Genomic DNA, 16,510 nt, shown 5'->3' with positions numbered 1-16,510 from the left:
CACTATTCTTATGCAAATTTCGACAGGAAATTTTGCACAGGAAGTAGTAAAAATGGTTCCTTTGTATGGATTTTGATATTTATTGTCACGTGGTTGATAATTGCGAAATCCATCTCGGTTCAGTCTTTCGTGAAATACAGATGTGAGTTGGTATAGCAGGGATACACGGCTAATTGTTTGATGGGGAATTCCTGAGGCTTGTTCAAAATTAGGATGTTTCTTGTCCCGGAACATGCATTCAGCAAACATGGCTCTTGTGAAATATGTAAAAACCCACACTAAAAGTCCCTAATTACGCTTTTCGGGTGAGATCAACCGATAAACATTCTATCCAGCGGGTGACCTTTGACCCGTTTGTCTGCCAGAGATTTGCAAGATGGCGGCGACAAATCGCTCCTGTTCAGAATGCATGGCGTGACGTACTTAAAAAAGACGACAGAAGTCTTTTTGTTTTTATGGGCGCTCGGAAAAAACAGACCCTATAATTATCGTGTCTCACTGAGGACCTGATTGATAGTTGATGTCTGCAGTGGTTGTTGATTGGGCAACAAAACCACCGCACCAAGCTAGTTATTGTGGGCCCCCTCTAGGCCTAGGCATTCGGTGAAGGCATGGGCAGCCCAGCGTCGCCAGTCTCGCCTACGTGCACTTTCCGCCTAAAACGAGGCTGCCAAAGTTTAGTCAAAGTTATCAACAGAAAGGATATTGTCTTTAGGGTGATGGAACATTGGGAAGAAACGTCTTGAAGAACAAGCAAAGTTCTAGGGACCGTGCGCAAATTAAATCTTAGAGAGAGAGAGAGAGAGAGAGAGAGAGAGAGAGAGAGAGAGAGAGAGAGAGAGAGAGAGAGTGTTACTGAACAAAAACGGTTCCACAGACTGCGTAATTGTGTTTCATTTTCATATATTTTGAAAAAAGTTCACATAGAAAACGCACTGTACAGTTGAAAATGAATAAATGCATATCCATAGAAATAGAGTGCTTTTAAACACATCGATATAGCTTGTGAATATTTTTTTATACATCATTCTGTTCCGGTAAAAACTAACGACAGAAGTTTGCTTCTCTTGTCATTGACATATTTAGAAGTCCTCTTCCCTCGTCACAGACACGTTTAAAGTGCGTTGGGTTAAAAAGGTACTCCGAAAAAAAATGTTCATTGCTGTCTCTTAAAAATTCCTGAATGTGCACAGTCTTGGACCAGCACTTTTTTGATGGCAAACAACAACAGACACACAATTCTGGAAACGACCGGCGGTATTCCTTCTTGCAAACTTTGAAAAGTATTCGCCGAACGGTGGAGGGTCCACGTGACATTCATGGGTTTATCTGGGGAATCACTGCGCCGTCATTATCACCGTCGGGACACAGCCAGTCTTGGGCAGTTTCATGGTTTCCGCGCGATCCCGGTAATGACGTCATGCGTCATGGCATCAGCTCAGTGAATATGATGCGACAGTCAGTAATAGTCGGCTATGCCAATTTTTATGTAGCTTGTCTTCGAATCTAGCTTGCTTCCTCCAAATGATAAGCATCTGGACAACTTGGAAAATAATATTTAGATGCAGGCAACGGTCATTAGACAGAGAAAGCCCTCTTTGAGTTTAGTTTCCGTATTGTTTGTTGTTTCTGATCTAAAAGCGAGAGCTAAAATCAACCATTTTTTCATAAATAGCCACTTAGGGTGCTTAACTTATTTAAATATATATAATTTACAGATAAGAGATAAAATCAATCTATATGGCATAATCTATGTACATGCAACTTTTTGTAGAAACAATGGCGGAGAAAAAGTCCTTTTTTAGAAAGTGGCTTGATGCTATACGACGTCAATATTTTGATTTATATTGTGTTTGTCCCATTGTACCACCACAACGCTTTTCGCAAACTCGTTCACATTTTTCACTTCGTCGTTGTTAATTTTAGTCGACTTTGTCTCTTTGTACCTCTTGCTAGTCTGTAAATTGTTTTCCAAATTATTTATATGTACATTTTTGAAGTTCCTGTTGTCATAGCAGCCCCTGTGGAGCGCGTTCAGCGTTTCTCTCCTTTTCGCCTGAAGTCTCTTGAATCGCCTCTCCTCGTTTTTGAGCATGCGCACAGCCAACAAGATGAGAAGAATGAGAATACATCCTCCTGCAATAGGGACAGCGATGACAGCTGCACGGAACCACACCGCTTTCGATTGGACGACCAGATCGTGTGCCGTGTCCATCTGTGAGTCGGTGAAACCTGTAAACAAAACAAAATGAACAAAAGAGATGAATAAAAAATAACTGTCTAATAAAGTTATTCTGCCTGGCTGTGTTTTTTGGGGACACGAGGTCGTAAATGCCAAAATCGCACACCAGCAAAACACAAAGAACATAGTCACTATCACGTGAACATTTGACGGTTCGCTTTCTCTGTAGCTGTCAACAGTATTCGAAGAAGTGATATAAAGGTTACCATGGAAATGCGATAGCAACGGAACCTAAACCACGTTCTTCGATTTCAAAAATACATCAACTTTTGACGTAATTCGACGCATAATACTGCAGATAACAGTGCAATGGTGTTGGAGGTGTCCTCACAACGTTCACACGCCGTATCGTCACTTCTGAGGGGAAACATTTTAATTTTTTACGTTTTGGATTTTTTTCGTTTTTTGAAAATGCGCTTTCTTTCACGCTCCAAGATGCCCCTTGGAAAATAGAGCACGACACTCCGATTTAACATTTTCTAGAAGGGGGACGAACGATAGTGTCACTGCGATCTACACCGACCTTCAAAAAACATCTCTGCGCGTGGCAAACTTAGAAGACAATTGTCAGGTCGGGCCGCCTATTACCCATTTACACGAGAATACCAGTCACCCACACCCCCCCCCCCCCACCTTTTCACAACAGATGGGCACTTTCGTCAATGTGCATGGACTGCAGGTGAACGCAAACGAAACACACTATTATGAGGCTTACGTTTATTATGAAGTTTATGCATTCTGTAAGCTTTGTCGTTTATCGCAGTTTGTCACTTGTCGGGAGGGGAGGGGTGGGGGTCGCTGGAGAATAATCTTTAAATACGCCAGTCTCTCAGTAACTTTAGCTGTGGTAATTTTATAAGGTGTAAACTCTTAGGTTTATTACTGTGATGTCGAGCGAACAAACTTGAAAGAAAAACACAAGGAAACTCTTTTTAAAGGAAAGAAGGTATATTTGTGCATGTGCGCGCGCATTTGGAAAATAAATGGTAAAAACTTGCTAGAGAATAAATGGGTCAATACAGGACAAATCCAACGTAGGCACAACTGGTGATCAGATGTGTAATTTGACCATCCATACGAGATTATGGTGGTGGCAATTCGCTGTCAGCGATTTTATCAACCGTTCCGCGAAAGCATTAACGAGTTAATACGCCAAATGAAAAAGAATTGAACAAGAGAGAAACTGGCGAATAAAATCGCGAAACAACTGCGATTGCCAAATAATTAGAGTCGGCGCTCAACCGATTGTGGCCATATGCTGGGATGCGTGTATCACCTCCAAATTTACATCACACGATTGACGCAGAACACTGTCTCCAAGTCTCGTGCCCAGGGATTTGGAATTGAAGCAGTGCAAAACAAACAGCCCTACCCCTATGTTTTATTCTGTACGGCTCCGATCTGATTGGTTTTGTCAGAGATTGGCCTCGCCATTGTGTTTTTCTCTGCGGAGCCTCGATTGTGATGAAATGGCGGCGAGCTGCTCCGTATCCGACCTTCGACTTCCCTGCCCATAAAAGCGACGGCCCCCGATACCATGGTTGCTACGACCCCAGCGCAGCTACGCGGAATTTTGATTTATTCTTGCGTGATGTCAATCAACCCATGAAGAGCTCTTGAATCGTTTTGCATGTCGGCACTAAGTCTGGCGCTAAAGTGAGCTGCTCCTCCAACCGAGCACGCAGCCCTTATGGATGTATTCTCCCAGGCTTTGCCACAGCCAAGTCGGGATTAATTCGAGCAGGCTGCTACAACCCAATGGGAACCATACTGGCAAGACACACAGAGAGAACATTCTGTTTATAAAACCTGTTTGTTTTTGCAGTTGTTCACAACCAAGGATACAATACGGATCAGTTAAAATACACTCACGCTCGCTCGCTCACGAGATTGCATACAACACCAAACCAGGCTGTAAAATTTTAGGAATCGGCTAAATTACGAATTCATTTTATAAGCTATCGTTGAGTGAGGGCAATTAGATCTAATCTCAGAGAATGGGGGCAATTAGATCTAATCTCAGAGAAGGACCCACACTGAATCCTAAAACTGGTGTTTACCACTCGAACAAATAGTTTTTAAAGAGGTCCGCGTCTCGAAATATAAGAAAAATCCAATTGCAGCCTCTAAATGAGAGAGGCTAATTTAATCGAGAAAAACGGAACAAAACTAGGCAAGGCTAATCCGATATTACAGAACTTGATGGAATTAGAAATACGATAGGACGGGTATAAGGCACGGCCAAGAAACATGACTACCTGTTGCCATGGCAATGGAATAAACGGTTTCGAATTATGCTACTGGCGGCGGCCAAGTCCTCAAACAAAGAAGGTGCGGTGCAAAAGACGATCACATTCTATTCAGTTTCTCCATCAACCTTAAGCTCGAAAGCCGTTTACCTTTGATCGTAAGACCATTTACAATTTCAATATCGAATTCAACTTCTCTGTCATAAAAAAATGACACCATGAAGGGTTGCCATGGCCACGTTTACATGATGACATTATTGTCAACAGCAATTTCAAAATCTCGGATAGCGCTCAAATTGGCGGGAAATTTTGGGGGTAATTTTCGTGGCGGCAACTGGCATCGACAACCATACTTGAACTATACGCATCTTTCTTCTTATGACGCATATCTGCATATACGCTTATGTATACCGTTGGGATCTATGCACGGAGAGCACGATACGCCACTTAAGCCTAGACATTTCAATTTCTGCCTATTTTTTTTTTAAATTCGCCTAATGGAGACAGACGATTCCGTGTGACCTAAATACGAAATTCCAAAATGTTAAACGATCCTTGTAAAATTGAAACTCAAAATCGAGAATGAGCGTACGTGCTCTCCTAGCGCAAAAAAGGCCGTCAGAGTCACATGACCCGATAAGTCTACCCGGTCTTCTGAATGCAAAGAAGAAGTCAGGTTATATTTCTTTTTTTTTGGCTCATACTGCTGCTCAAGAACTACCTTACATTGTAATTTCAGGTGTATGGATCTGTATGAACTTTATATATATATATATATATATATATATATAATATATATATATATATATATATATATATATATATATATATATATATATATATATATATATATATATATATATATATATATATATATAATATATATATATATACACAAAATGTATACAATGTGCCCTCCCGGTTATCACCATAATGGCTTTATGGCAACCTCTAAACTTGGGCACAGAGAGTACGGTATAAAGTTAAATTAATATATATATATATATATATATATATATATATATATATATATATATATATATATATATATATATATATATATATATATATATATATAGAGAGAGAGAGAGAGAGAGAGAGAGAGAGAGAGAGAGAGAGAGATAGATAGATAGATATAGATAGATAGATAGATAGATAGATAGATATATAAATATATATATATATATATATATATATATATATATATATATAATATATATATATATATATATATATATATATATATATTATGGTGTGTGCATGCAAAGTTCCTAGTTGACTATAGTTTGGCAAACTTCGGGTCTGAGCTCGAATGAAGTTTATATTTGATAAAAAAAGTTAGAATTTCAGGTGTATGGATCTGTATGAACTTTATATATACATATATATATATATATATATATATAATATATATATATAACTTTATATATACCTATATATCTCTTTATATATATATATATATATATATATATATATATATATATATATATATATATATATATATATATATATATATATATATATATATATTATGTGTGTGTGCATGCAAAGTTCCTAGTTGACTATAGTTTGGCAAACTTCTGGTCTGAGCTCGAATGAAGTTTATATTTGATAAAAAAAGTTAGAATCATGTAGATACAGGGTGGGGCACATCCTCGCCAGTAGTACAGTCTTTATCTTTTCTTTGCAGAATGACAGGATGTCTGTTCCAAATCGACGCAATATTGCCGGTGTCGACGCCGAACGTCCGCTTTTCAAACACAGCAGTCTGGGGCGGAATATTGACTGTCGCTTCTCCCTGTCTAATTTAATTTGGCACAGCACGGCAGAGTCTAGCCAGCCACTGCGCTTGCCACTGATAACACGGCAGAAACAACAGACGATTTCTAAATAAACCATCAAAGGGTGTATGTGCGTATAAATTATTGAGAATACGGAACCTTGGCTTTAATGCAAGCGAAGACACGGTGTCTGCACAGTCATTCAGAAAATGCCACAGCCTACAGATAAACACAACAATCTTGTTTCCATCGATTGTGCTCAATCGTTCACACTTGTTCTTCTTCCAGGAAAGTTTATGCATTTTTCTGAGACCCACACAGGCACTTTCGCTCAATTTTAACACCGGAACGACTATCTATGTTATGAGCCATCTTTACCAGTCGCTTAATGGATATCAAAAAGATGAAACGTGCCCGCTAGCTGTTGGTATTACGCGCGATGACGACAGTAAATTTAGAGTTAAATTGTAGCTCGCGTTCGTAGCTTTCCCCTCGGCGAACTTTTATTGTTGTTGTCGTCATCCTCGCACCACCAACAAAGTCTGACAGAGACTTACACTTTGTGTAAGCTTTTGCCCCCTTTTTAAAAGTCTCAATCCATGTTATCTGTATATGAACACTGAGTAGTCATATTGTTAAGCGATTTTAACAAGAGCTTCACTGAACTCGAAGACCCTAAGAAAGTCCACAGCTACACACACTGAAGGCTCGCAAACAAAATTACCGCGTTTAATTTTTTTTTTCGATAGAGGGAAAAGAAAACTTCCAGAGATTGTCCATGCTTCACTGTGACTATGGGCAACAACTTGAACAGAACGTGCAATGTTTGGCAAAGAGCGCCATTGGTGAAGTCAGCGAAGTGCAACTGCGGGCTCGCTGACCTGTGCACATCGTGATCAATCACCCGTGCCAGTCCAATGTGCCAGCCACTTCTTTCCCCTCCCCATGCATATTCGCCGTGGAACTTGCGTATTCTGTTCGCCAAGACATGCTAAGGGTCACCAGAAGTCTAATTTGGAAAATTAATCGTCCCGTGTGCTATTACTGGCTCTCCTCAGAGATTCAGCGGCGTACAATATTTCATTTTGATTATTCTCATCTCTGCGAAATATCAGGAAGCGAGGGCGTAGATGCAGCTTTGCGATATCGCCGACGACGAATAATTTCAAATCGGAAAGATAACATCCAATGTTTGGAACTAACTACTCCGAAAACGTCGCAGGTTATAAATCGTAATTTGGGTCATTCCTTATGGCTGAAAGTAGAAGGGGAGCAGTAAATAAGTTTTTACCAGGAAGCTAATCATCATGGAAGTTGCTGAGAACTTTTGCATCACCAATTTGAAACGTATTTGTTGCACTTATTGTTGTTCATTTTCTATTATTATATATTCGCAAGTTAAGGTAGAATGCGCCTCGGGGACAGATATTCGGACTCTCAAACTTATTCAAATGTTTTCTGATCTACCACTTGTGGGGGTTTATTTTAAGCTCTTAGTGTAAAAAAACTCTTCACCGGCTTAGTTTTTCGAAATTCGAAAATTTTATTTTTCTCCATAGAGTTAACATAGGGATGGCGGCCATTTTGAATTTCCAGTAGCCTATAGTAAATCTTGGGTTATTTGTTTCTCTTGTACCAAAATTTTACACGGTGACCCCCAATTTTTATTCTTGATTTTGAAAGAGAATGGTTGGAAGATTCCCTAAGGAAAGTTTGGACAAACGTTTAAGTCTTTCACTTTCGAGGCGCATACTACCTTAATAGCAAGTTTTACTTCGCCAACGTACACATTTAATCCCTGATCCGATTGAATACTGGAATGAAATTGTTGACTGGACGAGAAATGTTTCAAAATACAGTTTACATGCCATGTTTTAAATTTTATAGAGTATGAAGAACATCCAAAAAATTAGACATCTTCGGGTGGTTTTGAATCATGCTTGCGTCTGAACTGGTTCAATAGGTGATCACTTTTTTTTTCACTCGACCTTACGGGTGCGCCCTGCATGTTGTCTGCAGACCACCGCCTCTACAAATTAACCGACATTGTCATTGTCTACATTTGTCTGATTGGTGTAGAACAATGGAGGTCCTGATTGAACGGGGACAACGTAACAGTCAGTCAGGACAACTGCTATGTAAATTTGTTTAGACAATCTGAAACCTTGATCAATTTATGCGCCTCGATTTACCTGTATCGGAATATGATGGCCGATGATGCCCTACAAATGCAAAGCATGCTGGGAGATTCTGATGCACGGGGACTTTTGGTATCGCACGAAACCATGAAATAATATAGCACTCTCATATTCGTCGTTGACGACTTTAGTCACTGTTTGAAGATCAGTATTCACGATTACTCGACGTTACTGACTGTTCAAATGATTTTCAAATCACGAGTGGGTGGACACTCGGCAAGACAACGCTACCGTTTCCTAGTTTGTCGGTTTAGAAGAATTCTCTTTAAATATTCAGCGTATGTCCTTGTGTCTGGTGGAGCGAGTTGAGCTCGCCGCTTTCAGTGAGAAGGGCCATTACCGTCTTTGTCAACACATGAAATTTTAATCGACTGACTACCTTTAAATAGGGGTGTTATTTTTGTTGGTCCCAAGCACTGCCCCCGCAAGCATACAACAAATCATGGCCTGAGCAAAGAAAAAGAGAAAAAACAAACATCGGAGTATAAAAGGATTACCAGGTCGATGTTGTACACCCCTCCTTTTGATAAATATTTTGGAATCTGTTTCGAAGTTATTCGATTCCGACAATAGAAGACAAAAAAGCTGGAATGCGAACGAGCAGCAAATCCGGCCACAAGTGTCCCCGTAGAACGTACGAGTAAATGTCTATAGTACTAGTAGCCAATGGCAGGGGAACATACATGAAAATAATGGGGTCTGAGATGATTCAGTGTTGGAAACCGGAGTCGCCATATTAAATGTGTAACCAACGATGTCACATGAGGGCCCGCCAACGTTCGAGAGGGCAAATTCTCCTTGGCACCAGAGGTAGACTATAAATTTCAAATGCAAACTTCGTGTAGGTGGGTCAAGAGAACAGTTAACGATAGCCGTATGTTGCTTTTTCTGTCCCCTTCCAGTGCCAGACAGCCTAGGTATGTACATAAGAGGGATTTCAGTAAGAATGACAACTCTGGACAAATGGGTATCGGCGACTCACTGATTTAGTGAGACCTCTGGTCTCGTACGAGAGCTTTGCAAGTATACTCAATTAGGAAAACAAATACCACTGAACAAAGGTGGGTACAATGACATCTTCAAAGGAGTTAACGAGTTTGGACGACAATTTTAATTGAGCTGTAATTACCATAATTGCTTTTTCGGCCGAAAATATTCTCTTTGCTCTGACTAAGATGTGTTTCTACAATCACGTTTACCAACATACGGCCCATTTACTCTATTTTTTTCACTAGCATTGCTTTTTTTACATTCATACTCAACCATGAGACGGGAAACGGATACAGTTAAGTCTGAAACGGGGCATTCTGCTTGACATTTGCCGCCAGACTCGACTTTTCGCCCACGCCAAACAAATTCGCAATTTTTGGCGACAGACATCATGTCTTCAGAAAAGAGGAAGCCAGGTTACGCGACAGGAAGGGAAAACAGAACAATTTCGACAGACAATTTTAATCTCTGACCTACGAGAGGACATAAATATATCACCTACAACTGTCTGACTACTTTCAAGGTTTTAAGTCGCCATAATGACGTTTGCCTGTTTCACTTGTTATCTTTCTTGATACCTTTATTGAGCACACTCACAACAGCAGACAGAAGATCAATCGATCAAAATATCCTTCACAAGCTCATCAATCAACAAATTAAGAAGAAAACATGTTGTTATTAAGTTTCGGGATCTCACAACCACCATCCGCTTTGTTTTCGTCTGATAAACAATGGTAAACTCTCTCTATTTCCATATCGTCGAAACAGCAAATAAAAAGATGAATGGGCGCGAAAAAAGTGACACAAAGGAACCTTGTATCAAGATTTCGAGACTTAATTCCCAAAAGACATCGACATCCTTCGTCTGCTCATCTGCCAGTCTGCCCCGCGCTGTCAGGTACTGGCGTCAAACAAATTTCTGTCGTCTGGATTCTTCACCAGAACAGATCGAACTACTGAAGCGAGTCAAATGTTATCGTCTGCGCTCAATTTTGTGCCCAAATGAAAGAACTGTCGTTTGGGCGGCCAATCATGGGCACGGGCAGCGAGCGTAATAGCTACCGATTAAACTCCCCCGACGCTTCGCAACTTTTCCCGCGCGATACGTTGCATCCAGGTTTGAAAAAGATCAAATGCTTTCTGAGACAGTACATAAATATCCTGGGCAATAAGCAATACACGGCTTGTGACTGAGCACAAAGAGTGTCGTCTCCATGAAGTAATATCGCTGCAGGAAATCCTGGGCGTAAAATAACTCGGCAAATTTAATGAATTTTACCAGTTGCCTTACACTCTCACCACCGCAAGAAAGAAAGATTTATAAGCTTTATTACAAGAATATGGGAGAAATCATGCCAAAGCCCTTAACTATTAAACCAAAGGCTCCGATGAAATTACTTCATTTTGGCAACGAAGCTTATTTGCACTCGCATCAGTAGAACATTTTGTGAATACTCCGCATAATCGAAGGCTATATATACAGCGGATGCGTTGTTTTCCCCTCGCAATCAAAGGTTCCTACGATGAGCGAGCGCCCTCCCCTTTCATTCAATCCCCTGCTTATATCGTTTTCCTACAGTAGGCCTGGTATGCTTAGGAAGTCCGTGATTCAGGTAGAACCTCACAACTGTTTACAGTGTGTGCCGCTTTGTTTGAAATGAAAATGATCGAAAGGACTGTAGATGTATAATTAATGATTTGGTGATTAAATACTTGTGTGTATGCTATACAAATTAATAGGACAGGCGAATTTCTGTCTGTAGTATCATCGTCTATATTACACAGCTAAGCGCAATTTGACGAAGATGATATTTAATAATAATTTGAATTTAAATATCACGGGAGCATGACGTCACGACGAAATTAGCTCGAAGAAGCCTTGAGGTGCTTGCAAGTTTCATGCGGCGAGAGTTGACCCAGTTTGTGTGAGAATTTCCGTAATCCACAAGAAAGAAGAAAAATCCGCTTACGGGCAGGTCACAATCATAGCTACCCTTGTTGTTCTTTATTCTTTTACATCTGACAGGTCCAATCCCTTTCCCTGGAATACAGAACGCATTAATATACTGACAATTTGGGGTTGCAATTTCGAGAAAATAATATTTGCCAATTAAGTGCCCTGTTGGCGCACTGCATTGCATGTTTCCCGCAGGTTTGCAGCGGGCATCACGTCGTTGCTCTAACATGACGATTGCAACAAGATGTCGTCTGCGCAGATGCTCTGGCGCCAAACCTTTGTGTGTCAAACGACAATAAATTTGTGACTGAAACTCGACCTGCAAATCGTCAAGGGTCAGGAACTATGATAAGATCATTCTAAAAAATGTTCTGTAGAACATATATTGTCGTGACAACAAGACCTGCATGTAAAAATATACTTATATTCATGTCTAAAATATCCAAAACTGTTGTTCACTGCAGTCTGCGCAAACTTACATAACAGGAAATATGACTTCCGATTTTTCTGTTTGTAAAATAATCAATGGACAACATGCTTTTAAGTTATAAATTTTTAACGAATTTTCACTTCTCTCTAGCATTTTCAATTAAGACTGCAGAGAGGAAAATAACGCTACGAATCCAGGAGATCTAATGTGAACGACTGAGTGGCGTCAGCACCGAGATTGATTACATGGCCGTCTATTGCAATATTCTCCGTGAAAAATAAATTTTCAATTGGAGTATAATACCGTGTCATTTCATCTCGGCGCCGAGAACTCCACGGGGCTTTAGAGCTGATGCAGGCAAAAAGATGTATCAAATAAATGGTACGTACGTACATCGCATGTCTAAGCTCTGAAGACTGCTAAAGTTACACTTCACTTGATACCTGGCAAATTTCTGAATGGCTGCACGGTAAGCTGGAGAGGGGCTCGGAATTTACGGCTATTAGCACAGTTTGCTGGAGCTCGCCTTCTGGATTCTCTAATTGCTGAATAATAGACATTACAAATATCAAGTGGATTGTCAAAATCCGCAGAAATCTCGAGAACGAGTGGGGAGAGAGTGAAGGAGCAAATTAGAATTTATCGCCATTTTATTGTTGTACAGCAAGCGGCCTCTTTGCGGTAGCCATCGCCCCTCGCGATTTTACGCGCACTAAGCGCGTTTCGCAGTTTAACGAGAGTTTTGCTCAAGATTTTAGTTTCTACCCTAATTTGACCAGAGACGGCAGAAATGGTCGGCAAAAGCGATGCGAAAGTATATCGTTTCCGCTGCTTAGGGGTGGTTCTTCTGCGATAGGTTGTACAAGGTTGCAAAGCGAGCAATCTATCAAAACAGATAAACTCCACGGGGCTTGCGACGTTTGAATGTAAACAGTTTTGACGCAGGCACAATGTTCGTTATCGTACCTGCGGAAAGCAGTACCGCCTGTGTGATTGGGCAAGATATGTGCCACACAAAATCGAGCGGCCAAAATTCGCGTGTTTTGAACAGAATCAATCAGAATCGGACTAAGCACACCTGTATTCACTGAAATGCCAATCGGAAGTCGTCATCATCGCGCATGTCCGGACGCGCAAAAATGTGTGTACGGTACACCGCGCGAGAGTGCATGATGGAGTGTTTCATCCTCGTATTCTGTTGGCATCCCTGAAATAACCGCTAATCGCATTTACTACACGGGTCCAATTATCAGTGCAGCCTCGACTCACCGATGCATTTACGCACTAAAAAGCTCTAGGGGCGGGCCAAGTCCTCTCATTGTATTTTGGTAACGTCTTTCTCTCTCTAAAAACAGTTCTGTTGCAGCAATTACTCCGCGAACTTCTTGAAAGAGGGGGAGGATGACGCTTGCATATTAGATAACCGATATTAAATGAAATTCCTTGTCTCAACTTGCCGGGTGGTTGTGCAAGATGAGTCAGCCTGGCGTCCACAGTCGGGACTGGCAACAAATTGAAATTGGTCCGGAGAAAAGAATGCGCTCATTTAAAACAATCGTCTCCATTGCCAAAGTTGACACGAAAAAAGGGACACATTTAGCCACTACTTGTTTTATTCTTTTGGTTCAGCCAATCGAAGTATAGTCTCTTTCTCTTATCAATAGCGTAACTGCGCCATGCAGACGATTAGCCATATTTTAGCGCGTACTTTTTAGCCTCTGTGGCAATTTGCGATTCGCTGGTAAAATGGGTGGGGTAATTATAGGAGAGCGATTCTTGCCCAACATAGCTGAGCGAAGAAAGGTAAGATCTTGCCTCCAGTAAAAGTTACTTTTAATACGCTTCTCCATTACTCAATTCGCCATAAATCCCACTGGCTCACGTAAAGTAAAATTGCCATTAAGGGCTACAGCAGAATAAATCAGTCTATCGATGTGCAGTTTGGTGGAAGGCTTGCAAAATACTAGGCGGCAAGTATGATGTGTGTGTGTGTCGGAGAGCGTCAGGGTATTTCGCTATTCCCGTGAACTTGGGTCAACCTTATGAGGCGAAACACTCAAATACGAGTCTAGAATCTCTCCGTTGTTTCGGTAAGTTATGGGGTAGCGGAACTAACAGAGTGATTCTAGGCTTTTAAAATACTTTCAAATCAAACATCTGAAGTCATTGAAACAAAGCTGACCTGCTATTGAGATCAGAAACCACCACAACACAGTGGCGGCCTCCCCTATCGCTCTGATTTTGCGTGGAAACTGTTCGGGTCTGTTTACTGTCATTATGTTCTCAAGAGTGCGGGTAAGTTTAACAGGGGTTGAGCATACTGAGTCGGACCAAAACATCAAGAAGTTTACTACTTACACGACTACTATTGCCATTACTATTTTTATTTACTACTACCATTTGGATATGGTCAGAAAAGGGAAATGCAGGAAATAGCTCTCTTCCCAGCGTGAGGGGAAATTATATCAGTCGCAACTTCAGAGAACCGAAAACACTGTTTGTGCGGGCCTCTGAGTTGGAATACCCATCAACATGTCGCCGTGTTTGTGTGGTGTCCAAACATGTGACTTCTTGAACACGATTCATTAAGCAGCCATCCATCATTGCAGGGGTAAAGTCGATCTGCGTGTGTACGACTTGGGTGGATTTTAACAAAACTTTTTGATGTAATCAAAACCGAGTCAAAGCAACAAAAAAGGCGAACTTAATTCCAGATCAACAGGCCGATGCATTAACGCTGGCTATTTTCGACGCATCAGTCAAGCATTTGAGGAGACAAGCGTGGGCACAGAGAAAATGTGACGGCCTGGAAACAGGGCTTGTTATAAGAAGTATGGGTGTAGGATTGAAAAATAACATTGCTTTAACGACCATACGTCTGCGGTAAGACTCCCACAACAGCGTGGCGTGCTGGATTTGAACTGCCTGAATTGTGTGTTTGATTTGTGTCTTCCTGTGACGCTGAAATCTCCCTCGACGGCAAAGGGCAAAAAGCTGGCAACACTTGTAATATGGTGCACGTCTTTCAACCGCCCATTCTGGCGACAGAATGGTAACAAGCTGGCGTGCTATCGCTTGTGTCGGTTTCATGGCCGGGGTTAGCTACCTGCCGCATCAAAAAAATCTCTTGGGAGTCTCTGTACGTCATCAGAATATAGGCCAATGGGCGGAAAGTATCGTCATGCCAATCAAACTCTTATTCCTTCGGGCGGCACCGTGATAGCTTTCGATCGAGAATGTCTGAAGTTAACTGAAATAATTAAGCGCAAATACTAAAAACTTTGATCATTAAACACGACTTAAAAGCCTTTTGACCTGGTTGTGTTTACATTTTTAGCATATAGAGAGTCCACATACCACTGCCTCTCACGGAACGATAGCATACTACACTACGAAAATATTCGATAAAATATAAGAGGCATATTTTAACATTTGTGTGCGCATGCGCAGCTTGATGACCTAACCCGAGTGCTAAGTTAAAGTCTACATAACCCCGGGTCCACTTGCCCATAAATACATTTGAGGGTAGTGTAGGAGAAAGATTCCGGAGGTATAACATAGGGATTTATACGTAAGCTGGAAAACATGGTTCAGCCTATCGTCTGGTTTCAAACGTTTGTTGTTTGAAATGAGGACAAAAAGATACTTTTTGGGAGAGGGTCAAAAAGCGGCACGCGGTTCTCATGTTCGAGATCGGGGCGTGATGTGCACTCTTACTTCATTTAGTATGCAGATGTTGTAACCAGTTGGAGTATCGGGTGACATAGCTTGAAGCAGTCATCTGTTCAGTTGGAGAGATGGTAATTCGAGGACCAGAGTACTTTTCAGTCGGCGACAAAATAAACCAGCGGGAAACCAGCAAAGCAACTTGCACAAGTCCTATACAAACTTTGGCTGAGCGCAGAAAATTCTTTTTCGGTTGCGAGCAATCAAATACGACGTGGCCGGGCGCAGAAATTCCGCACATGACGAATGGAAACATGGTTTTAGTAAAAGAGTCAAGGGTCCCATATGTGTCTCAAAAGGCGGTATAGATTTCTTTGGCATCTTATTGTCCAAGGAACACTTACACCGACTCTCCAAAATTTTAAACATTTTAAAGAGGTATAGCTAACTTATTCTAGAGGCTTTTTGAAATAACTGTCATACATTTTTCAAACAAGTTTCTATGTAAATTCCCTACGGCAAGTCTAAAGTGCCTATTCTTGAGTTCGCAATCACAGTATGATTATGTAATCTACAGTGATTTGCCGATGAATTTTGGGTCCGGACTGACATTTATTTCAGCAAAACCAAACATGGCGATCATCTATTTCACACTGAATATGGTTATGAAGTTAGCCGCACAATTAACATTCTTTTCGTTTGATCAGTGATTTAAATTTCAGTTCAAACACTTCAGTCGAGTGAATTTTTTATTGACATATGATTATGCCATATTTCATAATCAATAAATCGCAAGTATCGCCGTAAAAAGTATCGGCCGTGTTCAATTGGAAAAAAATTCTTAGGGATGTTTGCAATGATTTGTTTTATACTTTGAGCGGGACGGTACTTAGAATTGTGAGCGCGTTAATCTGATCCCGCTGACAGATGCCAGGCCAGGATATTTATTCCAGCTCAGACAAGGAAACGTGGAACAGCTGCACGGGAAAAGTTGCAG

General features: G+C 40.9%; 1 protein-coding gene across 1 annotated transcript in view; it reads right to left on the bottom strand.

The window, feature by feature from the left end:
* Positions 1-886: 886 nt before the first annotated feature.
* The window catches only part of LOC139140439 (BMP and activin membrane-bound inhibitor homolog), a 28,339-nt gene continuing 12,715 nt past the window's right edge, over positions 887-16,510 (bottom strand). Inside the window, exon 3 of the mRNA XM_070709726.1 lies at positions 887-2,232. Within this exon, the coding sequence (XP_070565827.1) occupies positions 1,820-2,232 (413 nt within the window). The 3' untranslated portion in view covers positions 887-1,819. The remainder of the gene's footprint in view (positions 2,233-16,510) is intronic.

This window comes from Ptychodera flava, chromosome 9 (assembly GCF_041260155.1).
Source record: "Ptychodera flava strain L36383 chromosome 9, AS_Pfla_20210202, whole genome shotgun sequence".
Lineage (NCBI taxonomy): Eukaryota > Metazoa > Hemichordata > Enteropneusta > Ptychoderidae > Ptychodera > Ptychodera flava.
Note: the sequence above shows the minus strand (reverse complement) of the source record. Positions and strands in the feature narration are given on the sequence as shown.